The following is a 26,499-nucleotide window of genomic DNA, read 5'->3' as shown; positions in this document are numbered from 1 at the left end:
TTTTTTTTTGGTAGGTAGGTAGAGAACACCCAGAAATGCAATTCTGAGGCTTCATTTCTTTGGCTATTAATACTATGAGAACAGCTGCCAAGACAAGGCCCCTCAAGTACGTTTTGCGATATGGAGTAAGGATCACGCTCTTAAGGCAAGCCTCTATCTCCCAAGCCGTGCAGTAGGGGTTGTGGAAGAGACAAAAGAAAGGCTTTGCCCTCGCCCCTCCCGAATTTAAAATCCAATTCACAGGCAGGACTTGGAAAAATTAAACCAAATATTAAGCGGAAGAAAAACCCCTGCGTGTAGTAAGTGCCAATTTGTGTTGTACAAATCAAAACTGAAAAATTGAAACAAATAGCTGGATAAGGAAAATCTAAGATGGAAGAAATGGTGGAGGATTCGAATTGAAACTGCCAGGTTGAAGACTGAAAGCATTTGGATAAAAGCAGCCTCAGGGCTGGAAAGGCAAAGAGCAAAACGAGTATTGCCACCAAAGAACTAGAAAGGCCAATAGTTGTTGCACTGGGTCGGTTTAACTGAAAGGCGGTTTCCTTTCCCTCCATTTGCTCAGTCCCAATTGGAAGCGCACTGCGCGGCCCGGGCCGCGCTCTCTGCCCGGAGATCGCCGTGGGGGCGGGGAGGTAAGTACGGTAATGGGCGGGCCACAGCGCGGGCGCGCTCTGGCTTCCCTCCTGCGCAGCACTCCCGTCAGCGCGGGGGGCGGGGCGGCTATAATACGTGCGCGGCACCGCCCCTGCGAGAGGACGTTGCGTGCTCGCTCACGCCAGGCGAGTCTCCGCGTCTCCCTCGCGAACTCGGTGAAAGGAATTGGCGCCGTTCGACACCAGGCGGGTCCGCTCTGCAGCACGAACCCACCTCCAGCCGCAGCCGCCGCCCGGGCCGAGGAGCAGCCGCAGCAGCCGCCACCAGTGGCCGAGTGAGCGGAGCCGAGTTCGAGCCAGCGCCTAGCGGTGAATCGGGGCCCTCACCATGAGTTCCTCGCCTGTTAATGTAAAAAAGCTGAAGGTGTCGGAGCTGAAAGAGGAGCTCAAGAAGCGGCGCCTTTCCGACAAGGGCCTCAAGGCCGAGCTCATGGAGCGACTCCAGGCCGCGCTGGACGACGAGGAGGCCGGAGGCCGCCCCGCCATGGAGCCCGGGAACGGCAGCCTAGACCTGGGCGGGGATTCCGCCGGACGCTCGGGAGCAGGCCTCGAGCAGGAGGCCGCGACTGGCGGCGACGAAGAGGAGGAGGAGGAGGAAGAGGAGGAGGAAGGGATCGCCGCCCTGGATGGCAACCAGATGGAGCTAGGGGAGGAGAATGGGGCCGCGGGGGCGGCCGACTCGGGCCCGATGGAGGAGGAGGAGGCCGCCTCGGAGGACGAGAACGGCGACGACCAGGGTTTCCAGGAAGGGGAGGATGAGCTCGGAGACGAGGAGGAAGGCGCGGGCGACGAGAACGGGCACGGGGAGCAGCAGTCTCAACCGCCGGCGACGCCGCAGCAACAGCCCCAACAGCAGCGCGGGGCCGCCAAGGAGGCCGCGGGGAAGAGCAGCGGCCCCACCTCGCTGTTCGCCGTGACGGTGGCGCCGCCCGGGGCCAGGCAGGGCCAGCAGCAGGCGGGAGGTAAGAAGAAAGCGGAAGGCGGCCGAGGCGGCGGTCGCCCCGGGGCTCCGGCAGCGGGTGAGTGCTGCGTGGTAACGTTGCGCGCGGCAGGAGGCCCGCGCGGGTGTGGACCTTGCTTTAGGCCTGCCGGAGCCCCGTCGGGGGGAGGGAGCCCCGGGCGGGGGCCGCTGCGAGGGTGGTGGTGGAGGAGGGGCGCGGGGAATCCCGGATTAGCCGTGAGGCCTCGGGCTTGGTGTGTGTGACGGTGGTGGCAGCGCCTCCATTATGTGGCGCGAGAGCCAGGGGAGCTGCAGCTGCCGCTGGAGGGGGAGGAGCCGCGGGCGGCGGGGGGAGCCCCGTCGGCCCACGGTGGCGCCGCCGCGCAGCGTGCGCGCGGTGCGGGCACATGTCTCGGGGGGAGGGGAGAGGCCCAAGGGCCCGGGGCGGGCGCGCTTTGGCGGCTCTGGGCCGCGGTATTGTGCAAGGAGCGCAGGGGCTCGCGTGACGTCACTTCCGACGGGAGGGGCCGGGTGGGGAGAGCGGGGCGGAAGATCTGTACAATGCGGCCGCGGGGAGCGCGGGCCCGGGTGGGGTGGGGGAGGGGAGGGCGCGCGGGCTCGGCTCTGCCCCTCCCGCCTTCCTGAACTCTCTTCGGGATGCACGTGGGCTCGGCCTGTGCGGCGCTATTTTTCAGTAGCTTTCTCGAATTTTCCAATAGACTGGCAAAATTTGTAGTGTTTAGGCTGCGTCACTAATTTCAATCCTATTCTAAGATGATCGTTTGAATTCTCATTTGATTCGTTGTTTGAAAACGCTTCCAGAAAGGAACAAGGGAATGTCGAGCTTTTTTGCGTCTCAAAACAAAAGGGTTTTCTCTGTTGTGTTTGCGGCTTGGTCTCCTAAGTAGGGGTGTTGTGTGTTATAGGAGACGGCAAAACAGAACAGAAAGGCGGAGATAAAAAGAGAGGTGTTAAACGACCTCGGGAAGATCATGGCCGTGGATATTTTGAGTACATTGAAGAAAACAAGTATAGCAGGTAGAGGACGCTCACCTAGTTTTACTTGTCATTCATTCTTTATTCTTTGGTGGGAAAAGCTGTATCAGGAGACAATATTGTCTTTCAGAGCCAAATCTCCTCAGCCACCTGTTGAAGAAGAAGATGAACACTTCGATGATACAGTGGTTTGTCTTGATACTTGTAAGTGAAGCTGCTTCTTCCCTTTCCTCCCTCAATTGTCAGATGCTGTAATTTTGGGGTTCCAAATGTTAGAAAACGTAATGTAACATTGAACTATAATGCAGGAAACGTAGAAGAAACAGGTTTTTAAAGGCAGGAAGATGATGACATTCTGATACCTTAATACTTAGTATAGCAGCAGTTGTGTTGTATTGATAGTTTTACGGGTTCTAGCAATTTCGTAATATTTTTTATTACTTGAAATTTCTCCTTTGTAGGAATGTAAAATTAATGCCAATTTTGATTAGTTAGCTAATGGAAACTTGTAAGACTACCTATAACTTGTCCTTATGGGCTGCTTCTATAAAGTAATTTCATTTTTTGTGTGGAATTATATTAAGTGAGCTATTTGGACTAAATATTTATTAATGACTTCTCCCATTAGCACACAAGTATATTCCCTATACTAAAAGATTGTAATATTATTTTCTCAATAACTGCTCTTTTGTTCTCAATTCCAGTTCAGTAGCTGCTGCTTTAACATAAGTTGATTTCTTCCAAAGACCTGGGGCAGCAGCAGTGGGCTATCACTGGGCCACTAGCTTTCTTCAGCAGCGAATGGTATCAATCAATGGCAGCGCTGTAAATACTGCTACTTTACCCAGTTGGGTTGCAATTGAGTATGAGGAAGTATTGCAAACCTCTAAATGGGCCGTGGCTGTCAGATTTGTAATTCTTTTTATCACAAAGAAATTTTGTTGGTTTAGTATATGATCAGAATGTACAATTCTTTCAGTGATTAAGCAGAACAAAAGGTAGAAATCATTGTTCGAAAAATAAGATGTCAACCTGCCCTGTAGATGCTAGGGAGTTGAAGCTTAGACTTTTAATGTTTTGAATACAAATTGTATTTATTCAGGTATGTAAGAATGTAAGTGTAAAATTTGATGTTTTACGGAGTACCCTTTACACCTAGTAAGGTAGTGGAGTGGTCTTTATTTAAAAAACTGCACATGGAAAAGTAGTCAGCTGATTTGACAGTTTTATGTTAAATTCAGTTGCTTAAATATAAACTATAGGTATTGGCAAGATACTGAAGTGGTGATTTGAGAAGGTATTTAACACTTACAAAATACACAGGCTTTTTAGTTGATGACTTAGGAATATATAAGTGTAATGTTGGGTTCAAACACAATTTGTCGAATTGAAAATTCTATCAATAATGGTCAGGAATTTTAAGAGCAAAGCTAATTTAAGGGCAGTTCTAAACTCGAGATTTGCTTTTCTCTCAAAGATAAAAACTTAAGAAAACAGCTGTCTAACTTTAGCTCTCAAGTGAGAACTCTGGGGAAAGTGCATGCTAATAAGCCAGTGACCCAAAGGTTAAAGATTTGGATAATCCCGGAAGTGGATAATCCTGCATTGTTGAGTAACAGGCAAGCCTGGGGAAAGAGACCTAAAGTCCTGTAGTAGTAAGAGGGTTAGACAACCACCAGGTTTGTGCTTTGTAGGTTGAGGTTGCTTTCTTCACAAATTTTAGAACAGAATTTAGGATCTAGAGCCCCTGCAGGATCAACAGCTCAGACTCCTATTTAAACATACTTGGTCATGGCCTCCCTTCAGTTTTATTGTGGCACTGGTAAATTCTACCTGGTCTGGCATGCTTCACTTTGATTTCCTGCTATCCTCTACTGCTTGCCTCTAAATCAAGGTAAAGAGCAGAGCAGGTATGTATTAAATGTCACATTGTCTTGATTATTTTATATACTTAGAATAAGAATACACGTTGAGCTTCGGTGTTTCTCAGTTTTATATAGGTAGTTTACACTTTAGTTCATAATTTGGCAACAAGAGTGACTTGGTGGGAGTGGGGCTTAAAGTGAAAATTTAGAACAGCATGGTCTGTAAAAACGTTCTATACAGCATTTAGAATGAAAATTTTAATAACCAAGTTTTGTCTACATAGCAGATATGTTTATGTTGGATGTTGAAAGAAATAATATGGTATTTGGTATACTTACAGATAATTGTGATCTACATTTTAAAATATCAAGAGATCGCCTCAGTGCTTCTTCCCTTACAATGGAAAGTTTTGCTTTTCTTTGGGCTGGAGGAAGGGCATCTTATGGTGTATCAAAAGGCAAAGTCTGTTTTGAAATGAAGGTAAATGCAATTTTGTGATTTTACTTTTTAAATAACCTATGTGAGTTTTCATTTGTCTGACACTATTAGGTGTTTGTGGAACTTTGTATTTTACGGGTGCTGGTTTTTGTTTGTTTGGTTTTATTGGGCACTTGAAAAGACTCACCACTTGTTTAAAAATTCAGTTAGGCTCCTGGTTTTGTTCCAGAGGAAAAAAATTGAGCATTGAGAATATGTAAATTTTAAACATTAACTGTTCTTTGAAATGTGAATCAACCAAGTACTTAGACCTTTTCAATTTTTAGTTACTCGAGTAAGCCCTTGCATGATTCTTTTTTTTTCCCCTTAAGTTCTTAGTAAATGTTGGGGAGGAAACTGGGGTAGGGTGAGTGTCTTTGTATTAGTAGCCAGAGAAGAGTTAGCCTGTGACTCAAATAAAATAAACCAGGGTTCCAGGGTTTATCTTTTGGATTAGTTTACTTATTTATGATTTGACTTTCAGGTTACAGAGAAGATCCCAGTAAGGCATTTATATACAAAAGATATTGACATACATGAAGTTCGGATTGGCTGGTCTCTAACCACAAGTGGAATGTTGCTTGGTAAAGTTTCCATTTGAGTACCATGTGCTCATGAGTGTTTAGGGTCTGATTTCAGTAGTTACAGTAGAAGGCATTCCAAAACTTGCCCGTTTCTGTCCGTTCTGTTAACATTTTAATGAGATAAATAACATTAGCATGTAGTAGGTGCAGGCTAGATTTTAGTTTTCTTTGTGGTTACTTGTTTTATGGTCAGTGGTTAAGCTAGAATGTTACCCATGTTATGCAATTTGTCAACTAAATTATAAGTATAAAACCTCCCTAGTTCATTAATTGCATATCTGGTATAAAGTTAAAGTAAAAGAAGAATATTAGGCTATATAGTCATTTTTCTTGAACTTTACAACTTGAATATTAAAATATGTGGGTCATTGGATTGTTTTGAAAAGTAGACTTCATGGTAGTTAATTATTTTCTTAGGTGAAGAAGAATTTTCTTATGGGTATTCCCTAAAAGGAATAAAAACATGCAACTGTGAGACTGAAGATTATGGAGAGAAGTTTGATGAAAATGATGTGATTACGTGTTTTGCTGTAAGTCATAGCTAAATTTTTATAAATGGCAAGTTATAAGCTAGGGTTTCTTTTTAAAGCTATGATTGTCAGAATTCACTAACTCATTTTGATTAAAAACTAGTTAGCATCAAGTTGACCTGAAAATTTAGTCTTATCTAAATGTTTATGCTTCTGGATTTGGTGTTTCATTGTATGTGACTATCAGAAAGCTCTTAATATTTTCCACAGGATAAGCTTCACTTCTAATTTGAATTTTAAAGTTTTTTAGCAGGCTTATAGGAAGCAGATTCAAACTGTTATTCCCCCCCCCCCCCCCCCCAACAGAACTTTGAAAGTGATGAAGTAGAACTCTCCTATGCAAAGAATGGACAAGATCTTGGCGTTGCCTTTAAAATCAGTAAGGAAGTTCTTGCTGGACGGCCACTCTTTCCGCATGTTCTCTGCCACAACTGTGCTGTTGAATTTAATTTTGGTCAGAAGGAAAAGCCATATTTTCCAATACCTGAAGACTATACTTTTATCCAGAATGTCCCCTTAGAGGACCGAGTTAGAGGTCCAAAGGGGCCTGAAGAGAAGAAAGATTGTGAAGTAAGTGGGTTTTTTTGTTTGTTTTTAAGCATTTGAGCATTGCATTTACTTGACAAAAATGACATTTAAAAGAGCTAGGCGATTGGTCTGTTTCGTTTACTTTGTCCCATTTCTGTTGCTCCGTAATTTTTCTTAGCTACCTTCTCCCTTTATGTGGAGTGTTAAATTTCCCACAAAAATTACTTAGTTATAGGGCTGGGAGAATACTTTTTAAATTACTACATGGTTTCTAATGATTGGACAGTGAAATAACGTTTCTTTCCATTGTAGGTTGTTATGATGATTGGCTTGCCAGGAGCTGGGAAAACTACCTGGGTTACTAAACATGCGGCAGAAAATCCTGGCAAATACAACATTCTTGGAACAAATACCATAATGGATAAAATGATGGTAAGTAAAATGTTTAGGGCAGGATCTCAGCATTTTTAAAAGACTGGGAAGTATTCTGAGTAACTCTTTTGCCTGTTCTTGTCTATTTTGACAGTATAGTATCTTAGAGATAGGATTTTGGGCAAGTTAAGTTGGTTACTTAAGTGTGGGCTTTTTATCTGTAAGGTAAACTGCCTTTCAATGACTAGGCTTCGTTGCCTTTTCTAAAGAATTTCTTGAACTCAACATCTAGCAGCTAAAGAAATTGAATAGCATATAGGGTCTTATTAGGTGATACTGACTTTATTTGTAGCAATAGTTGGGAAAAGGCAACATTTAAAATGCCTGCTTTCCATATAGATCTAAGCTAATATGAAGCTTAGCTTGAGATTCAGACATTCAAAGGAAATTTTTAACTTTTAAAAATAGGTGGCAGGTTTTAAGAAGCAAATGGCAGATACTGGAAAACTGAACACGCTGTTGCAGAGAGCTCCACAGTGTCTCGGAAAGTTTATTGAAATTGCTGCCCGTAAGAAGCGAAATTTCATTCTGGATCAGGTAAGCTGTAGCTTGGAAGTTGAAAACTAACTGAAAATTGGGTTTGGTAAATAAACTACTTAACTTTTTTTTTTTTTTTTTTTTTAAAGACAAATGTGTCTGCTGCTGCCCAGAGGAGAAAAATGTGCCTGTTTGCAGGCTTTCAACGAAAAGCTGTTGTAGTTTGCCCAAAGGATGAAGACTATAAGCAAAGGACACAGAAGAAAGCAGAAGTAGAGGGAAAAGACTTACCAGAACATGCAGTCCTCAAAATGAAAGGCATGGAATTTAATTGTTACTATGTTAAATCTTTTTATGTGGCTTATATCTGTAAACTTACATTTTCTGCTAATAATACTGTTTCAGGAGCTGTATTTACTTTTTGTTAAATGAGTGTGTTTGGCTTATTTCTACTTTTAGGGAAAAAGTGTTACTAAACTAGGAGTAGGTGTTGTCATGTGTATTGAAAAACTTAAAGCCATTAAAGAATTAGGCTGAAGGATTGTGAATGTGTGTAGTGGGTTTTTAAGTCAGTCTGACTTTATTCTTTGTAGGAAATTTTACGCTGCCAGAGGTAGCTGAGTGCTTTGATGAAATAACCTATGTTGAACTTCAGAAGGAGGAAGCTCAAAAACTTTTGGAGCAGTACAAGGAAGAAAGTAAAAAGGCTCTTCCACCAGAAAAGAAACAGAACACTGGCTCAAAGAAGAGCAATAAAAATAAGAGTGGCAAGAACCAGTTTAACAGAGGCGGTGGCCATAGAGGACGCGGTGGCTTCAATATGCGTGGGGGGAACTTCAGAGGAGGAGGCAAGTTCACTTGGAGTTGTGTCTATTTGGTTCAAGGTTGAAACGAGTGACGTTCTTCTAATTGGGGCCTATATGTTTAGTTGAACAGGAAATTTGTTCCTCATATTGATTCTAGCTGCCCTAGTGACTATTTGAAAGTCTTAATGGGATTTGGTAACATACCACATAGGTTGTGTGAATGGGTTAAACAAAACGTTACTTTTCTCCTAAAATAGAGGTATGGTCCAGAAGAACCCTGAGTCGTGTAAAGGAGGCACGACACACCATAAACTATATGTTTCTTGTTTTCAGCTCCTGGAAATCGTGGTGGATATAACAGGAGGGGCAATATGCCACAGAGAGGTGGTGGTGGTGGTGGAAGTGGTGGCATTGGCTATCCATACCCTCGTGGCCCTGTTTTCCCCAGCCGAGGTGGTTACTCAAACAGAGGGAACTACAACAGAGGTGGAATGCCCAACAGAGGGAACTACAACCAGGTAATGATGTCCAAGCCCCGCAGGCGCTGATTATCAGTATAAATTAGTCTGAAAAGATGTGACTTCTGTTGCCTAGCCTCGGCAAGAATTGTAGGGAACACTGCATTGACATAAGAAAAATGATGGTAATAACAGGAGTCCACTTCATTAATTTTGATTTTTAGGTGCACTAACTAGCAACTGTCCATTTCTGTGCTCCCTCATCCCTCCCAGGTGCAGACGTCCTAAGAAGTATGCTCTGAGTTCTTAACATGTTTTTTTTTCCCTTTTTTTCTTTTTTTAGAACTTCAGAGGACGAGGAAACAATCGTGGCTACAAAAATCAATCTCAGGGCTACAACCAGTGGCAGCAGGGTGTAAGTAATTTCTTAACGTGCTTATGTACATTAATTGTATTTTGAGCTCGGAAGAATCAGTCTTCAAAAAGATGTATTTTATCCAGGGATTGAAGTGTTTGTAAGTGTTACAGGGCAGTGTGAATTGTGTTGCAGTTGTAGCCATAATCTTATCTTTCAAAGGCAAAATAGGTTGGAGTTTGCTGTACCTTAATGTTTTTAATTAAGTGATAATATTTAATACATACGGTTCTTTTTACTACTAGCTTTAATTGTATAAACTAACCAAGTCCTGATGTGTTTTCTTTTGTAATGTGTCTATTGATAATAATGGGATATTAATACTAACTGAATCTGGTTTGATAGAAATCAGAGGTATGACAGGTATAAATTTGTTTCCAGCAATTACTCTGAATTAGATTCATTGTCATTTCCTAAAAGCAGTTTGAGTGGCTTATTGATGTTTTTTCTTTAAAAAAAAAATTTTCTCTTACAGCAATTCTGGGGTCAGAAGCCATGGAGTCAGCATTATCACCAAGGATATTATTGAATACCCAAATAAAACGAACTGATACATATTTCTCCAAAACCTTCACAAGAAGTCGACTGTTTTCTTTAGTAGGCTAACTTTTTAAACATTCCACAAGAGGAAGTGCCTGCGGGTTCCTTTTTTAGAAGCTTTGTGGGTTGATTTTTTTTTCTTTTCTTTTTTGTACATTTTTAATTGCAGTTTTAAAGTGAATCGTAAGAGAACCTCAGCATTGTGCACGATAAGAGAATGTGTCAGTATTTCAGGGTTCTACATTTTATCTGTAAAATGTGACTTTTTTTTTATCACAAAAGTAAAATGTTGCTTTGTACCTGGTGTCTTTTATTAAGAATTTACTCCCCCCATTTCTCACAGAGATAACAGTCGGGAGTCATTGTCACAATATAATAGAAATGTTAGCAACCAGATTCATGTAAGGACTAAGTGGTCCTCATGAATTGCATAAGACTCTGTACTGCTCATATTACACTCCATCCTCTCTCTAGTTTGCTGAGTAGTGGAGGGGGTAAGCTAAACAGTAGTTTCTGACTATAACTGGGAAGTCTTTCTTTTTAAACAACAGTGGAATTGGCATAATGGAATGAAGATAAAACTTGGAACCAACATAGAGAAGATGGAGTGTATGTAGAAGGGCTGTTAAAAATGTAAAACTTGGTTGCATTATTGTGGAGGCTCAAACTTGTGAAGGTTAAATACCATAATTTTTCCATTTGTTCTGCATTTTGATTCTGAAAAGAAAGCTGGCTTTGCCCATTTCTTATTAAAAAAACTTGTTGTAAATCCAGTTGTCTAATGGGATCTATATGAAGTTAGCTATGTCTGTATGCCCTTCTCCCACAAAATACTGTATAACTAGTGTGCTTGTAGTAGTTACCTCCACCATCTTTGTAAGCTAATGCAATTGTGAGTCACCCATTTATATCTTAATTTTTAATCATGTCAGTTCTTGAATGGGTATCTCCTTAGCCTGCTGATTTCTTTTTCTTTCTAAAGAAAGTGGGTGGAGAAATTAATTTAGACGTTTGTTTGCAATAAAAAGAATTCATTTTACTCTTGTTTTGGGATTCTCGCCATCAAGGTTCAAAATCCCTTTATATAAAAACTCCCAAGAGGAGAAAATTTAAGTGTGTGCTTTCTGGACAGCTTATTCTTTACTCTGTACTTGGAACATTTAGGTTTTAAAAACTTAAATGTATGCTGACAATTGAATTATGAAGTAAAGTTGAATTCTTCCCTTCCCCTCCCCCGCAGATGACTTAACATCTAATGAGGGGAAAAAGGTAATGTCTGGGAGAAGTTAACACGCAGTTGATCATTACAAAATGCTAATGGCTGTCCTCAACTGATTATTTTATATACATAAATAATACATAAAACTCTGGGAACAGATGCTTTTAGAAGCCATCATGCAAGCCAGTCATTGATTTCACTACTACACAACACTGCTAACTTAACTGTAGCTGTGATAACATTAGATCCCCTAACTGTAATTTTATTGGGTTTGCACAGAACACTTAATCTAAAGGAACCTCACTAATGTGAAGTGAGGAATCAGGAGTCAAACTGTAGAACTAAAATTTAGTGTTTTGTTGGTGTTTTGAGTTGCTTCTGGTAAGTTTAGGTTTGTCTATTTGATTGCTTAGATTTTTGTTTTAGCCATTTGAAATTTATACAACTAGGAATTTTCTTGGTGCAAGCTGAGTTGGAGTTGAGTTTTAGATTATGGTGTAGGATCAGTTGAGAAGTGTATAGAACAAGGGCTAATCTTAGAATCACCATTAAGAATACTTACTATAAGGCAGTGTCTCAAGGACTTTCATCTTAGTAGTTAGCTTCCTGCTAGCAGTCATTGGCATGAGCTACTTTTCAGTGTAGGTTATTACCAGGATTGCGTAGACTTAACACCCAGGGGGGAATTCAAACTTTGTTGCTGATCAGTGTTTAGCTATCCTTAAATGTTTAGGTAGCTGCCTTGAAAACAATCTTAAGTACCTTCTAGTTTAAAATTGCTTATTAAGGAATTTGTATTCTAATAATTAATTGCAGTGGGAAAGTAATGGCCAGATAACATTGGTAGATTTGTCATGCTGTGTAGCCCAGACAGTTTGGGGAAGAGAAATGGGGTAGATAACAGTGCTGTTCAGGAAAATAGTTTTAAGGAGTAGAATCGAGATCAGAATTAATACTAATGTCTAGGTTTGCACGAAAAGAAATAATCTTAGGAAGTATTTAAGAAATTCAAAAGAGGGAATGCACCAAATAGCAAGCAAAAGTGAGAAATACAAGAAATGCCAAGTTTGGCAGAATAAGAGCTATGAATGAGAAACTTGGTTTATTCACCCCTCCCCTTGCCCACCGCCCTCTGGCAAGCAAAACACTAAATAAACATAACAGGTATAGTTCTGAACAAATGTCCCAACTATACCTAGAGAAAACTCATCTGTGAGATTGCTGTGCCTTTCTCTAGAAAGTTAGGTAGATGTTTAACACCTATCATCCCAAATCAAGAATTGGATCAGATTGGTCAGCTACAGTAGTGTGGAAACAGCATAAAGAGGTTAATCAGGAAAGAAAAAATTGCTGTAAGATAGAAAAGATGAAGTAACTTGAACTGTCATGATGTAGAAAGTTCTCTATTGTTGGTAGGTTACATCTTGTTACACATATCTAGCCTTTGATGTGACGCTCTGACCTAAAAGGCTTCTGGCTCTAATATCCAGACAAGATGAAACCTTAAAAGCAAGAGTCAAGTCAATTTGACATTGAAATGACAAGCCATATTAAATCCACAAAACAATAAGCTCATTTGCTTTGGATAGATCCTTACTGAAATAAGGAATACGAAACTAGATGTCCTCAGCACTAACAAGATACAAAAGCTTCTTAGACACGTTTCTTTGAAAAGTTACTTAAAATTTTTCAAGGAAAGGTGGCAGTATTTTAAGTATGCTTTTCACCTACCTGGGGCGTTCGCATCATGGACAGATTATGTTCTGTATTTACCGTTTGCCTCAGTTGTGGGAATTGAGTGACATGTTTTTTGTAAACTAAATTGGCTTTTTATCTCAGGAACATTTTTATAATAGGTCCCAATTGCACAAATGAAAAGGGTCAAATACTTTAATAGCGCTTTAATAGTGGTGTAGACATGTCACAAAGATTTGAGTGTCAATCTATGAGTGTAAATGATTTTTTAAAAAGCCAAACCAGATTAAGCTTATTCTAAGGAAGGCATAAACATACATTCTCTATTAATCCAGATGTTTGTGGTATTAGTTTAGACATAACATTTTCTGTAACTCCCTACATGCAACTATATGGAACCTGTAAGAGAATCCAACCCACCAGAATACTCATCGAAATATTCTGGAAAGATGAACACGATACTCTTTGTATACCCATTTTTCCCCTAAAAGTCTTGAAATGGTTTGAGTCTAAACTTAGTCATTGTTCATATTTTTAGGTTTAACATTTTAGTAATAAAAGCAAGATTGTGTATGTTGCAGCCTGGCAATGCATTAAGGGACAGCAATTTGCATTAAACCACAGTATCTTCAGATCACTAATTGCCTAAACTTAACCTAAAAATAGAACTGCACTATAATCTTTCTGATACCAACCTTTTTCTTGCATATTTTTTAAATCTGAGTTTTCTTTTTGGCCTTGTCATTCCTCAACTTCTACACTAAAACCTGCAGGTGAGAGATGTGGCCAGGTTAGTGTTTGACTATTTAGGCTGCTCTAATCCCCCGTTTTTGACCTAGTACTATTATGTTTACTAGTACATGTTTATGAGACAAATATTTAAAATACCTCAGCTAGCTAACTCACATTGAGGTGACCTTTGTCTTATTAACCCATTTTACTAGCCTTTATTTAAAATAAACCCTCAAGAATTATTTTGGAACTGAGCCCAATACTGATGTAGTACGTAGGCCTTGAATGTGTTGCAGTAGGAAAACCAAGGATCCCCAAGTGTCATTCTGAAGTTTAAATTACGTATGTGTTTGTGAAATGGAACAGTTGAAGTAACCTACCTTAATGTGTAATTAGTTTTTGCTAAATATGTAAACTATTTGAGGGTCACACTTAGTTTGAACCATGCAGACAGCTGCAGCTCAAAAGCTTTAAGTAGGTGGGAATGGCCAACTGCATGCACCTACATTAAGGATAGACATAGACTTTCACATCCTAGTCAACTGACTAAAAATACAGCTGATGGAATATGTTTAACTTGCCCAAGGGACTTAGTCTGTAAGAGATGGTAGATTGGAAATAGGTGGGAAGATATTAATGTTAACCTAGAATTATTCAAAGAATAACATAATGCAGTTAGGTTGAAAATGGGCTGTCCACGTGGAGCGCTGAATAAGTAACTTTTTTTGGCTTTTGTAGATAATCGGAATTTTAGTTGTGATTGTAGATCCAGTGTTAAATGTTGCAGGTAACTGACAGGCCAGGATATCAGTAATCACTGCTTGGTTGGGTGAGTTATTGGGACAAGGAACTTAACCATGTGTTTAATTTGTAGTTATCTAATTATTGCCTAGAAATACAATTTTTTCTCCCTTTTTATGCCAGGATTCAACATTAACTTGCATCTTGACAAGGAACAGGGGTTTTGCTTTTAAACAAAGCTGGATTTGTGGGTATGAGATACTACTGTAGTCAAAATTGAAGAGGCAGTAACAGTCTAGATAAATACAGAAATGGACAGAAAGGTTTAGTCCCTTACTTGATGCACTGTTAAGACGACAGTGTGCGGTACCAGTGGCACAGCAGTTACTCCTGAGCACGTCCCGCCTGAGTATCTGCATTACTAGAGGAGATGCACGGACTACAGGCTGGAGAGCTAACATAGCATCTCACTGAAACACGACTATGTGGCATGTTCCTTCCTGCCATCCTTTCAAAAGTCAGTGATCTTACAGGAAATAAAATTAGTTTTGTCCAGTGAAACAGTCTGTGCTTGCCAAGCACTTGAGAAGCATTGCCACAAATTACTACCAGACAGAAAATTTTTAAAAGCAAAAACAGCCACTGACAACAGTGTGGTGGCCAGTACAGACATCTAACTCGTGACATAAAAGCTTTAAAGTGTTAAGGCATCCAGAGAGGATGCCATAAAATCCATACTTCGGAAGAAAGATGGGGGATTATCTGGCAACTAACAGGATAATTTTTTAAAGTTATTAGTTGAGGGAGATGGAAGTCATGTTCAAATACAATAAAAGGTTCCAACTTTACTATTTTTTGAAAAGTAATAAAGCAAAAAAAAATGTGCTGATTTAAATTTCATCTCCTTTTCCTTAGTCTGTCCATGTGAATGTGCTGTGTGGAAGAGTAAAAGGGCCCAACTAAGTGTGTTCCAGTGATTCCAATAGGTATTCCAAATTAATTGCTGCTTGTACATTTAACACTTGTTACATTGGGCTTCCAGGATCACCTTAAATAAAACTCCCTTTATTTTAAAAAGATGGGGAATGGGAGAAATTTGGTAACCAGATGAATAGATTCTAAAATAGGAAAAAAGTTTTCTAATTTCTCCTTTGCACACCTGAAGTCAAGTATTTGGTGGTGGTGTTAGCAGTTGGTCCTGTTGCATAGGTTTAATGTATATGCAAATAGAGCTGAGTCCTTTTAAGGTTAGGTCCTTATTTAGTCCTCCTGTTTTTCACTTTTTGCAAGACATGTTTTAATGCCCTCCCTACTGGTAAAGTTTAAATACTTAAGTTTTCTAATGCAAAAAAAATTAGAACACCTGTCCTTAGTTTCCCAGAATCTTTCTGCATTCTCTACTAAATTTTTAGTAGAGAATGCAGAATTATTTTTAGATTATAAATTTTGGAAAAAATGATTGAGATCCTTTTGGATAATGAAGTGATACAAATTCATGTCAAAGTACATAAAATCAACTAGGAAATAAGTTTAAATTCTAAATAGAAGGAACAAGAAGGTTCATTGTGACCTTTATGCCATGGACGAGCATGTAATCTGTTGTTGCCCTGAAGTTTGAAAACTCGAAGCCTAGAGGAAGTTAATTTTTCCCATTATGTACTACAGGAGAATGTATTTTAGTGAAATAAAAGGATTTGGGTGCTCTACTGATTTGAAATGAAGCTGTCAGGGTTTGCTCAATGAAATAGAGTTCTACTCTGTCAACTAAAAACAATCTAATGGCTTCTGAAGAGCAGACAACTCAATTTCAGAGTAAAAGGTGAAAATCATAGTAACTATTCATCTGAGGAAAAAACCCATAAAATTACAAAAACATTTGTTTCCAAAATAAGCTTTGGATTCAGACAGTAACACACGTTTCACTTTCACATGACTCGTCCTCACAATATAAGGGGAAGAAACGCTTCTGTGGAAACTCATCCTTTAAGAAACCAGTACATACACACACACTACTTTGAACCCTTAAAGGTGGGACTTAGGAAGTTATTCCTAGGAAAAAGGTGGACAGATACCATCTGTTAAAATAATCTAAACTTACAAAGTGAACCTTAAAATTAGTCCTTGCTCAGTGTCACTGGTAGCTTTCTCAAGGTAGAAATACTTGGGGGAAAAGTCATTCTTATTTTAGGAAGTGAATAGCAAGGCGAATGCAGTGGTCGAAGACTCAGTTATTTGCAACACAATCTGTAGTGCTCATGTTACAAACTAAAATAATCCTTTGAAAAAGACCTACATAAGTTTGTCCCTAAATCTTCTCTTAAGAGAAAAATTTAAAGATGGAACTTAATGTACAAAGTATTTGGGTGGTAGAGGATATTGGTATATTATACTGACCTGATTTGATGACCACTGAACCATACTTTAAGGTGCTTCCAAAAATATTCTAGAAGACCATTAAAAATGATTATAGCAATCGTTTTAATTTTTCTACTTTCCTTATTAAGGTTTTCTGCTTACCCAAAGCAGTGTATACATTAACATGACTTTTAAAGGGGTGCCTTGACCCCCATCCGCAACAGATTTTTATCTAGGAATAGAAGGATTCAAACCCTATTTGATCCCTAGCTCTTTGCTGAAAAGTGCATAAACAGGAATCCTGAATTTATTATGTAGACCTCCTCGCATTATGTAATCGAAGCAAAGGGAAACCAGCGATGGAGTAGAGGTACGTAGACTAAAGAGATGCTTGCAAATCAAATAATGGTACTAGGAATAGTCAAAATTCTTGTTGCCCAACTTGGTCAATATAAATCACAAATCCAGAAAAAAGCTTGTAGTTAATTCCCTGAGGTCCTTTTACTGAGATGTAAAAGCAAGTAGCCAAGGAAAAACAAAGGGGAGGGGTGACGGAAGGGGGGAATGCTTAGAGCACTAGAAAGATTTAACAAAGTAGGTATAGATAAGCCACCCAAAGTCTCTAAAACTACTAATGAGCACAATTCTATTTTAATCAGCTATTTAGCTGGTACCTACTGCTATGTCACCTAGTATGAAATTTCGGAATTAATGGAACAATGAAGGAAGCAGTGCGGCTTGGAGCTTCCTAGTGGGCCTGGAAGGTAGGTTACTCTTCAGTTTAAAACCTCAGTTTAAAAGTGTGTTTGAGAAGGAACCTGGACTCTCCACTTGCTAGTTATTCAGTTTAACATGTATTAACTGTTGTGACAGACACTTGGTTGGGAATGTAGAGCTAAAAATTGACAGGGTTCTTGATACGAATCTTAGGCTCTACTTGTAGCACAAGTCAATGACCAGTGAGATTGCCAACTACTGTAATAGATGAAATGGTGTGAGAATCTAAATGAGAAGATGATTCTAATTCCCAGAGGTTAGCGACTAGCAAGAGAATGAAAAATGACACACAGGAAGTAGAAAGGCCTTCAAAGGGGAATGAAATGGTTTGAGCAAAGGCATGAATTCAGGTCATGGCTAGAGGTGCACTGGAAATAGAATTGGTTTGGAATTGAAGTTGGATGGCAGAGGAAATGGATTGGACTGGAAAGGTGAGAAGTGGAAGTGTCATGGGAGGTGTGTCCAGTAGCTGTGTGATAAGGACCCTGGAATATGTTACACAGTCTAGTAGTTATTAATATATTGTAACATCTTACTAAAGAAGAAAATACAAAGTGTTAATCATGTAAACTTAATGACTTAACTAATCCAAGTATGTCACAACTTGTTTTATCCAGGTCTCCAATTGATGAAATCATTCTGCTGTGAAAATGAAACCTTGTTATTGTTAAAGGCCTTTGGACGTTTATACCAGCCAAGAGAGGTGTTTCTCTTCTCACTTAGGGTAAGATGTAATCATAGTCTGCTAGAGGTAGAAGGGACTTCAGTTACTTAATCCAATTGCCTGGTTTTATGTGTTGCATACATGAGTAAACTGAAGCTGAGAACATAAGTGGCCTGCCCAAACAGCTTATTAAAATCAGATTTGATTAATATGCATCAATTTCCCCCACTCAGGCAGTGCTACCTCTTAACACAAGTGACTGTCACATCATAGAATTTTTAGCGCAATTATTTGGTCACAATCAGTTTGAATAACATAGACTGCACTCAACTTTGATTGGTGTCAGAATGGGCAGATGTTTTTGCAAACTGCATTTTCCTTTCAATAACCTTCCCTAATCAATGTCTACATCCTTCGTTTGCTGCCAGATGATTAGGATCAATAAAAATCTCTTAAGGTATGTGCTTGACAGTGTCATTCGCTAGTAGTTGGGGCATTTGGCAAACCACGTAGCCCGTGTACACTAACCCTCATAATGACAGCCACGAGTGGTGGACATGGGAGTGGAAATGCTGTTTCTTGTGAGCTGAACTGGAGCAAGCAAGTTTCAGGACCTTCCTCCCTTGGCTCTTTAGTTCACCATGATAATCAAGTAACAGGACCAGTAATGGCATAATCCTGTCCACTGTGTCTCTTTTTAAAAAAATCATATTTAGCGTTTTTTAACTAGCAAGACTTCTAGCTTGTATTTTATTTAAAAGATTTTCTTGAGAAATAATGTTGATATTAAAACAAAATAATTTCATTGCTTTGGAAAGGGAGAATTTTTTTCCTGAATGAATAAATGCTGTGGATTTAGTTGGATGTTGGGTGCTTTTAAAACATTACGACAGCCGACTGAATTATAAATGTCTTTCTTGTTTATGTCAGTGTAATACTATGTAAGTAGTAGTCTTGCAGTTTTTCCCCTTGCACCAAGCAAACAAGTTTTGAAACTTTTTGCATGCAATGTGCATATTGAAATTGTTTTGAAAAAACTGGAACCCTGCATACTTCCAAAAAAATAGAGAGTTTGGGTAGATAAACTCCTTACTGCTGTAAGAAATGGAAGAATAATGTCAAGCAATGGATGTTTTTTAAGTAACTGCAAAGTGATACAATCTATTTAAATCTTACACTGTCATTGGCTTAAGAAGCCAGGAAGTATTCCCTCATTTTTAACAGGGTACAGTAGTAGTACAGTTGTGTTTTTGTTTTTAAGGCAAGTTTTAAAATCCAACCCAGAGAGACGTGATTTCTTGAAGTGCTGTCATTTATACTCACTACTTATTACAAGGAAATTTCTAAGCATGCTGAGCACTAGGTTTATTTTAAGTATGACAAATCCACTATGTGCTATACTGGCAATAGTTACAGGGCTAGAATAAGTTTGTAAGTATTCATACAAGTTTAAAAAAAACAGACTGCAATTTATCCTTTATTTACTTGATTGAAAGCCTTCAAGGTAGGTAACAATGTTTTACATAGTTGCCCTCCCTTTGTTCTCACTGACTTCAGTGAGTTGTATTGGGGTTTCTGTGCTTGGGACTCTGCTCAGTTGCTGCCATTCCCGTTGGTTTGTTTTCTTTCAGGATCAAGGTGGGTACTTTCATATAAAATCCTATTTTTAATTCCTTCTCTGGCAATTCTTTCCTGTATTCTTAGCTTTGCATGATTATACCTACAATGGAACCTTGTAAGAAAAGAACATGAATAAGTCGTTAACATAAAATTCTTACAGAAACTAATTTGGACTTTTATAACAAAATTTCAAAATACTCACAGATGAGTACTGCAAAACTAAAAATACAACCATTCTAATTTGGAGTGCTATGTTTAGGTGGTTTGGTGTCAAAAATAGCTATAAACACATTTATTATTAAGGTATGTTTCATGTAAAATGAGGATTCCTATTACCTTACTTAGTTTCTGCTTATAGAACCTCATATAAGTATGTACTTTGGGCCTAGCTTTTTTCGCTCAAGAAGATGTATTTGAGATTCATCCATGCTGTATCAGTTGTGAACATTCTGAAAGTACCTTTCAGATGTGAGACACCATGGCAGGCATGAAGTGAGCAATGAGGGTAAGATCAAATGAAGCCTTCTTTACAAGTGTAGTAGTAACAGCATGTCTAATGTCATGCAGTTATCTGTTCACTTGACAAATGGCAGAAAATATGAGTACATATTGAAAAGATAAAGGCACTCCAACAATGTCATTTTGTAAGAAATTTCCATTAAAAATCCTATTAAAAAAATCTTTTTTTCAAAAAAAAGAAACAAAACAACAGTGTGGCAATTTCTCAGTGGGAAATTGCTCTGAAAAGAGCATGTACTTTGGAATTAGATAAACCTTGTTATAGTCATGGATCTTCTTGAATACGTAATGTCGTGCACATACCAGCAGCCTAAAGTCACCAAGATGAATCCTCCTACTGCAACATCACATGACCTTCTAATTCTACCTGTTGAGAAGAAGCACAACCACTGTCATTAATTATTACTCCATCTAGAAAATAATTGTTCACTACACACAGAGGTGTTTTTATACATAGAGAAAAACATACTCACTCGTTAACAAAAAATGTCCAAGGCCAGCCACAGCAGATCCTAATGAACCATATAATATCGAGTCCCGTGCACAAGGAATGTTTTCGACATCTAAAATTCCTAGGAGCTTAAAGGGCTAGGATAAGATAAAAAAGAAACTAGACTGAACAAGAAAATATGGTAGGTAGGTCAAGGTGCTTTGGCAAAGGTTAAATTAGAATATATGCTATGTGGCAACCATGAATCCGTTTACATTGCCTTTTTAATGAACTGCTTTTCATATACAATCACAACAGTCAGAATCTTAAAATGGGAAACCTTGGGAATTTGACCAAGTAGGATAACACACACAAATTAATTCAATTATGGTGTTAAACCATAATTTGCTAATCGACTGGTTTTGGAATTGAGCACATTTAATGAGCTCTTTAAACATGTATGAAATTAAGTACACTGAAACTTAAAACAGTATAATTTTGTTTCCAATAATTTGGGAAGCACACATGGGATTATTAAAATTAATCTAACCTTGTTTGCTTATAATATTAATATAGTGCTGTTTGCTTTAAATTCCTTTAACAATGACTTTAGATTTTATTGGTGTTTATGAGGTGAACATCAGTTGTGGTTTGTAAGAATAAATATTTTATGTAAAGAAAGAACGTGGGCAGTATACCTCTTCTGGTCTGTTTCCTTGCCTGTGATATGAAATTGCACTTGATTGTATTTAGCTTGCCCTTAATCTGTAATGGGGGTTGGGCTGGGTGGTAATTTCCTTCAAGTGCTAAACTGGTTTTTAAATTTTTTCTAGTTTTCATTGACTTTATGGACTTGTTCTCCTGATTTAAAAACACTGCCACCTTAATATGTTTAGAATGTCTGTCATTTTAACTGGACTTTAGAGGTTTGGGGAGCGCAAGACAGACGTTTAAGAAAAAACAGTCACATTTCACTAAGGTATTTCTATTAAAGATTTAGAAAACCTTAGGATACTGTTTTCTAAAACTTGATTCCATGCAAGTTTTCGGTAATGTAGCTTTTAAAAGGAAGCCATTTGTCCATTTAAAGGTTTCACAGTTACACTTTTTAAATGGTAATGTAGTGGAGGCGGGACTTCAAGCTGAAGGGGGAGGGATCTATAGGACGAGGTAAGGGAGAAAATAGATTGGAAGAAATGGGGGAAGGACAGCGACAAGTCCGATTAAAGATTGAAACATGAAGACATTCTTGATTGTATTTTCTCCTGTGTTTTCTTCTTTGGCTCAAACTTCTGCCAGAAAAGACAAATGTGACTTGTTTCATAATAAAGCAAAAATCATGTACTCGTGGATCATTCTATTCCAGTTTTTTCCTTTGCCTCTCCCTGCTACCCTTCCCCCGACACCTAACACATTTACTTCATGAATGAAAGTGTTCATTAATATTGCAGACTTTAGCTCTGCACGTTCTTTAATACATGTCTTCATATACAAAGAGGTTGGGGGATTTTTATTTCACTTCTAGGTTTTTCATTTAGCAAAAAAACTTGTTTCTTACCCTAGCAGCTCAGAAGCCCAGTGGAATGGTTATGGGGGTGGGTGTGTGAGCCTCTCTGCAGACAGGGAACGCTGGACTCTGAATTCTAGTCCAGGACTAAGGCCCCACCTCCAGACCAGCCTGTTTCCCTGGGGGTGTTGGGGAGATGCCAGGGCCAGAGGCTGGTGGTGTTCAGTGGTGCCAGCTTCATCAGGTCCTAGAAGCAAGTGAGAACAGTGGCTTCTGCCACAAGGTAGAAGGTGTGCCTTTCACATTTGGGCAAAGAAAAGGATTCCCTCCCATAATGGAGTCATGGTGTCACACCCTAGAAAACAACAGAATCTGCAAACATTTCTTGGGGCATTTGGGCGAAATGCTGTCAACCCAGTCCTTTACTAAGTGTATAAAATATACTTGCAAAATACCAAATAGTGTTTAAGCCAGCTGGGTAACTTAAGAGATTTTTCAAACTCCACGCTCAGATTTTGATTCAGTTGTGGGATGGGCCATTGGAATCTGTAAAAAAAACTTAAGGTCTTTTGTGTGTATGACTACCAGGTAAGGGAAACACTGCTTATCTTAAAGTGGTACATGCTTAGAACCAGTGTGTGGACAGGCCTAGGATGCTGCCGCTAAACATTCTACATAGATGCATGTGTCAACCCCACCTGCGACTTCACTGGTCTCATGTCAGTGCCCGAGTTAACAAACTATGCTGGTCTAAAGCCCTTCACATCCCTGATACTTAGTTCTCATCTCTCTGAGATGATAGTTGAACCCCCAGGCTCAGGGTCTACTGGAAGGCTACTGAATGCTGGCAGAGTGGAAGCGAGGTCTGCCTGACCCCCTCCCCATCAGTCTTAATTCCACTGCATCATTAACCCTTTGGGTTTATGTAGAGATGAAAAAGCTCAGGGAGGAGGCATCTTCCAAAGGTCACACATCTAGGAAGTAACAGGACTAAAATACATACTTGTATATCTACAATTTGTATCAAAACTGGGTTAAGGATGAACAAAGAATGAAAACCAGTGTTGCCTTTACATTCTCACCCTCTGGTGAAGTGGAGGCGTGATTACCAAAATGACTTCAGGAGCAAGGATGGAATGCTGAATGATGACCCAGTCTTCCCCAGGTGAGCTGTAGAGTCTCAGAAGTGGAAATTAACATGTCTCTTTATTCCCCAAGTCTGCAGACTTCAGTTCAGGCTTAATTTATTACAACTAATTTAAGCTCTTTAAGGAAATTTTAGACTAATTTTTTGGTAGACTAATATGTTTAAGCTTAGATTTATAAAAGCTTTACCAGCTCACCTTGATGGAGCTAAGGGAAGCTCAAAAGATTTCTAAGCCAGAATGCCAGTTTAACTTATAGGAAAAGGATCAGATCAAATCAGAGCCACATTTCCCACTGCCAAATGTATCTGCCTCAATGCCCACATTGTCCTCTTGCAAAGCATGAACTGGCCCTATTCCCATTTAAAATTAGTCCTGCAGTAGATTGCTCTCGACTACTCCAGGACTGTTTCGTTTGCATTGTTTTTCCTCTATAATAACCTCCAGCCTAGAAACATTGAAAACAAAACCCCTCACACCCCTTCCCACCAAGCCTTCTAAATGCCCATTCGTTTTTCTGCTCCCTTTCACTGCAAAACAATGACCTATGTGTTGCTGCTGCACTTACAAACCTCCCCACCTTCACTTTAACTCATTTCAATGAGGCCTTCATCCCCCCCCCACCACACTCCACTGAAATGGCAAGGTTCTAAGACTCATTTTGCAAAATCCATAGCACTCTACTACATCAGCACATGGCACAATAATGTTTTTGAAGCAATTTGTCTTCAAATACGACAATGTCTCCTGGTTTTCTGTCACTGGCCGTTTCTGGCAGCTTTGTTGCTGTCCCTCTGATGACATCTAAACGTTAAAATGCCTCTCCCCCGCCCCCCCCCCTTAATTCTAGGTGTCCCAAGGCTTTCAATTAAATGCCATTTATGTGATCGCAAATTTAGGAATCAAACTGATCTCCCCCAAACTTTAGTCTCATATTCATCTGCCTGATGACATTTTTATGTCTAAGAAGCACCTTGAACTTGTATTTCCAAATTAGAATTACTTTTCAGGCATTACTAGTTAACCAGTCTTAATGCCAATAACTTAGGAGTCATCCTTGTTTCCTCTCTGTCAAACCCATGTCCCAAGGTATCAGCAAGTCTGGAAGGATACAGCTGAACCACGCACTTCTCACCTTCACTGCTGTTACCAAGTTACCATCCTCTGTCACAGTCTTAAAAGATCTTGATTCCACCTAGATGACTACTGTTCTTTTTAATCACTCCATGGCCTTTGGATATGCTCAGGATAATATATGTACTACGTACTGGTATGAAGGCCCTATGTGATTGGGCACCCCTCCCCCACTTGTACCCCATCTTTCCTTTGTCCTCTAGTCTAGGCACACTGGCCATTCCTCTAACATGCTTAGCTGGTTATTGCTTTGCACAAACTACCTTTCTCCCTGATCTTTGCCTGGCTGGTTCAGTAAATGAAATTCTTATTTCCTTTTTGTTTGATTCCCCCAACAGAATGTGAATGAAAAGGACAGGGATTTTGCCTGTTTTGATCAAGGCCATTTATCATCTTTAGCATCTAGTTTAGTACTTACCACTCAGTAGGTACTTTGTAAATATTTTTTTGGATGGGTGAATTCATAAATTCAGAATTTACCTAGAGCACTTTCCTGGTAGGCATATACCAAATTGTATTTTTTTTTTTTTTTTTAAGTTTCTCAGAGCAAAGTGAGCAGAGGAAAGGCAGTTTTTAAGGGCTAGTTCTATCAGGTATGCTACCTTGATAAGTTGCCTGTTTTTACCTTAGGTTTGCTGATTCTAAAAATCAATCCCTGGATTGTAGTGGAATGAGCACTGCAAGTTTTTTAAAAACTGCAGGCTTCCTTTTCTGACATTACCCTGGGCTGCTAATAATTTTATTACCTCTTTGATGAACTTTGATAGGTACTAGTGTTTCATGAACAATTTATTTACAGGGCTTTTACAGTATTTTGTTTTGCTAACGATGAGCCAATTAAATAGGTAAATATTTTTTTTCTTTCATTGAAATCTTTCTCAGTGGATTAAACCATCCTTATGACCATTGCATGACAGCAGTTACCTTCTACCAAAGGTGAAGAGATACAAAAGGGATAAAAGTTCTATTCAAGATCCCAAGAGGAAAAGGGAGACAAATTAACTTCCGGTATAATAAAATGATGGCTAGAGCTCTGTACAAGGTGCCAGGGGAGATGGAGACAGAAGCACCCCAGTCTGCTTTGAGGAGTCAGGAGGGGATTTAGGGCAAGACTAGAGAGCCCCGTTTAAAAGCTTTAGAACATCTGGAGGAACGTATGATCAGTGGGGGGCGAGGTGGAGGGAGGGCTTTTATATTAGAGGCCAAGGTGGACGCAATGTGCTGCTACGACTGGATTTTAGGCAGAGGTGGAATTGCCCAGTTCGTACGTTAGCGCACACCTGACAATTGTGGAAGGTGGACTGGAGAGGGCAGAGCAAGAAGACACGAATACCAGCTGCGGAAGCTATTCGTTACAATACTGCATTCTCCACTGGATGGAGAGAAAGCAAGCTTAACGTCAAAAGAATCTTTCATCTGGTCCTGCTTTTTTTCACCGGAATACAACCGAGTTTCCAATTCTCAGCGTTTACGGATCCCTCCATGTTAAGTGTCGTGAATTATACAACCTCAAAGACACCTGTCCTCAGGGAGCTTTTAAATCTACTAGCAAGTTACAGTGCAAAGCCGTGCTTTTTTTCTTGCCAAAGGATTCAGTATTAGCTGTTTTATAGTGACACGCAGTAAGTCATTAGTAGTATTGGTCCCCTCCGCCCCCTTGTTTTGGTCACTTGTCATGGCAACAAGGTCAAAAATTTTGGGGAGGGGGAGACACGGTAAATTTCCAGCCCACCGATCGCAGGGAAGCCGACACGTGCTCCGGGCCCCGAGTCTCCCAGCTCGTGAGGCCGCATCCTGACGAAGCGTCCGCCCGCGCCCCGCTCTCCCACGCCCCGCGCCCCCGGGTTACCTTCCCCTTCCCGGCCTCGCCGGGCTCCGGCGCTGCGGCCATGAGGACGAGTTGGCGCCTCCAGTCCCGCCCAGGCCCCGCCGAGGGCCACCGCGAGCGGAAGCCCCGCCAGCCACGCGCCGCCCCGCCCACGCGCGCAGGCCGCCATTTTAGGGAACGTTTTTTGCTCCCTAGTGGCCGCGCCGGCCGGGGCTGTCTCCTTTGTTCACTGAACGCGCCACACCTTCTCCACCAGGGGAATCCCAGGCCCAGAAAGCCGGGGCCTTGGGAGGAGAAGGGGTCGGAAAACAACCCCGCACCCGGGATCTCGGCGGGGCACGGGCGGCACGGCGCCCTGGAACCTCGACACTGCGCCTCTTCCCATCCCAACCCCCGCCTTCCGCCGCAACCGCCATGTTTAACCATTG

The 26,499-nt window shown here is 40.3% G+C and overlaps 2 protein-coding genes across 4 annotated transcripts; one reads left to right on the top strand and one right to left on the bottom strand.

Annotated features, from left to right (window-relative positions):
* Nucleotides 1-752: 752 nt before the first annotated feature.
* On the top strand, nucleotides 753-20,205 carry HNRNPU (heterogeneous nuclear ribonucleoprotein U). Of its 2 annotated transcripts, XR_012490876.2 has the most exons (16): nucleotides 753-1,618; nucleotides 2,523-2,634; nucleotides 2,723-2,796; nucleotides 4,799-4,938; nucleotides 5,420-5,519; nucleotides 5,937-6,049; nucleotides 6,356-6,619; nucleotides 6,890-7,009; nucleotides 7,418-7,546; nucleotides 7,636-7,804; nucleotides 8,080-8,334; nucleotides 8,626-8,810; nucleotides 9,094-9,165; nucleotides 15,008-15,078; nucleotides 17,107-17,211; nucleotides 17,842-20,205. XR_012490876.2 is itself a non-coding variant. In XM_019730865.3 (14 exons), exons 1-14 carry the CDS (start codon nucleotides 985-987, stop codon nucleotides 9,692-9,694), a joined length of 2,421 nt encoding a protein of 806 aa, XP_019586424.1. In that variant the 5' UTR covers nucleotides 753-984; the 3' UTR covers nucleotides 9,695-10,744. The 2 variants fall into 2 exon arrangements, 1 of the variants encoding a protein (XP_019586424.1); XM_019730865.3 differs by lacking the exons at nucleotides 15,008-15,078; nucleotides 17,107-17,211; nucleotides 17,842-20,205 and adding an exon at nucleotides 9,641-10,744.
* Nucleotides 19,353-26,499, bottom strand: COX20 (cytochrome c oxidase assembly factor COX20). 2 transcript variants are annotated; one of them, XM_074316852.2, is made up of 4 exons: nucleotides 26,093-26,475; nucleotides 20,501-20,615; nucleotides 20,331-20,394; nucleotides 19,353-19,620 (listed from the first exon to the last, which is right to left on the bottom strand). In XM_074316852.2, exons 1-4 carry the CDS (start codon nucleotides 26,132-26,134, stop codon nucleotides 19,482-19,484), a joined length of 360 nt encoding a protein of 119 aa, XP_074172953.1. In that variant the 5' UTR covers nucleotides 26,135-26,475; the 3' UTR covers nucleotides 19,353-19,481. The 2 variants fall into 2 exon arrangements, with proteins under 2 accessions (XP_074172953.1, XP_088655243.1); XM_088799117.1 differs by lacking the exon at nucleotides 19,353-19,620 and having other exon boundaries at nucleotides 20,201-20,394; nucleotides 26,093-26,499.

The sequence above is a fragment of the Rhinolophus sinicus genome, chromosome 6 (genome assembly GCF_057876585.1).
Source record: "Rhinolophus sinicus isolate RSI-liver-muscle chromosome 6, RSI-T2T, whole genome shotgun sequence".
Lineage (NCBI taxonomy): Eukaryota > Metazoa > Chordata > Mammalia > Chiroptera > Rhinolophidae > Rhinolophus > Rhinolophus sinicus.
This window is presented reverse-complemented; position numbering and strand designations above follow the sequence as displayed.

What these genes read in the sequence shown, in the direction of transcription:
- HNRNPU (XM_019730865.3), top strand. Translation starts at nt 985, where the DNA reads ATGAGTTCCTCGCCTGTTAATGTAAAAAAGCTGAAGGTGTCGGAGCTG. An exon ending in AAGTCTGTTTTGAAATGAAG is followed by an intron (nt 4,939 to 5,419) that starts GTAAATGCAATT and finishes TTTGACTTTCAG; the next exon opens with GTTACAGAGAAGATCCCAGT. An exon ending in ACAGAGGGAACTACAACCAG is followed by an intron (nt 8,811 to 9,093) that starts GTAATGATGTCC and finishes TTCTTTTTTTAG; the next exon opens with AACTTCAGAGGACGAGGAAA.
- COX20 (XM_088799117.1), bottom strand. Translation starts at nt 26,497, where the DNA reads ATGGTTAAACATGGCGGTTGCGGCGGAAGGCGGGGGTTGGGATGGGAA. An exon ending in GCGAGGCCGGGAAGGGGAAG is followed by an intron (nt 20,616 to 26,092) that starts GTAACCCGGGGG and finishes ATCTTATCCTAG; the next exon opens with CCCTTTAAGCTCCTAGGAAT. An exon ending in TGGACATTTTTTGTTAACGA is followed by an intron (nt 20,395 to 20,500) that starts GTGAGTATGTTT and finishes TCTTCTCAACAG; the next exon opens with GTAGAATTAGAAGGTCATGT.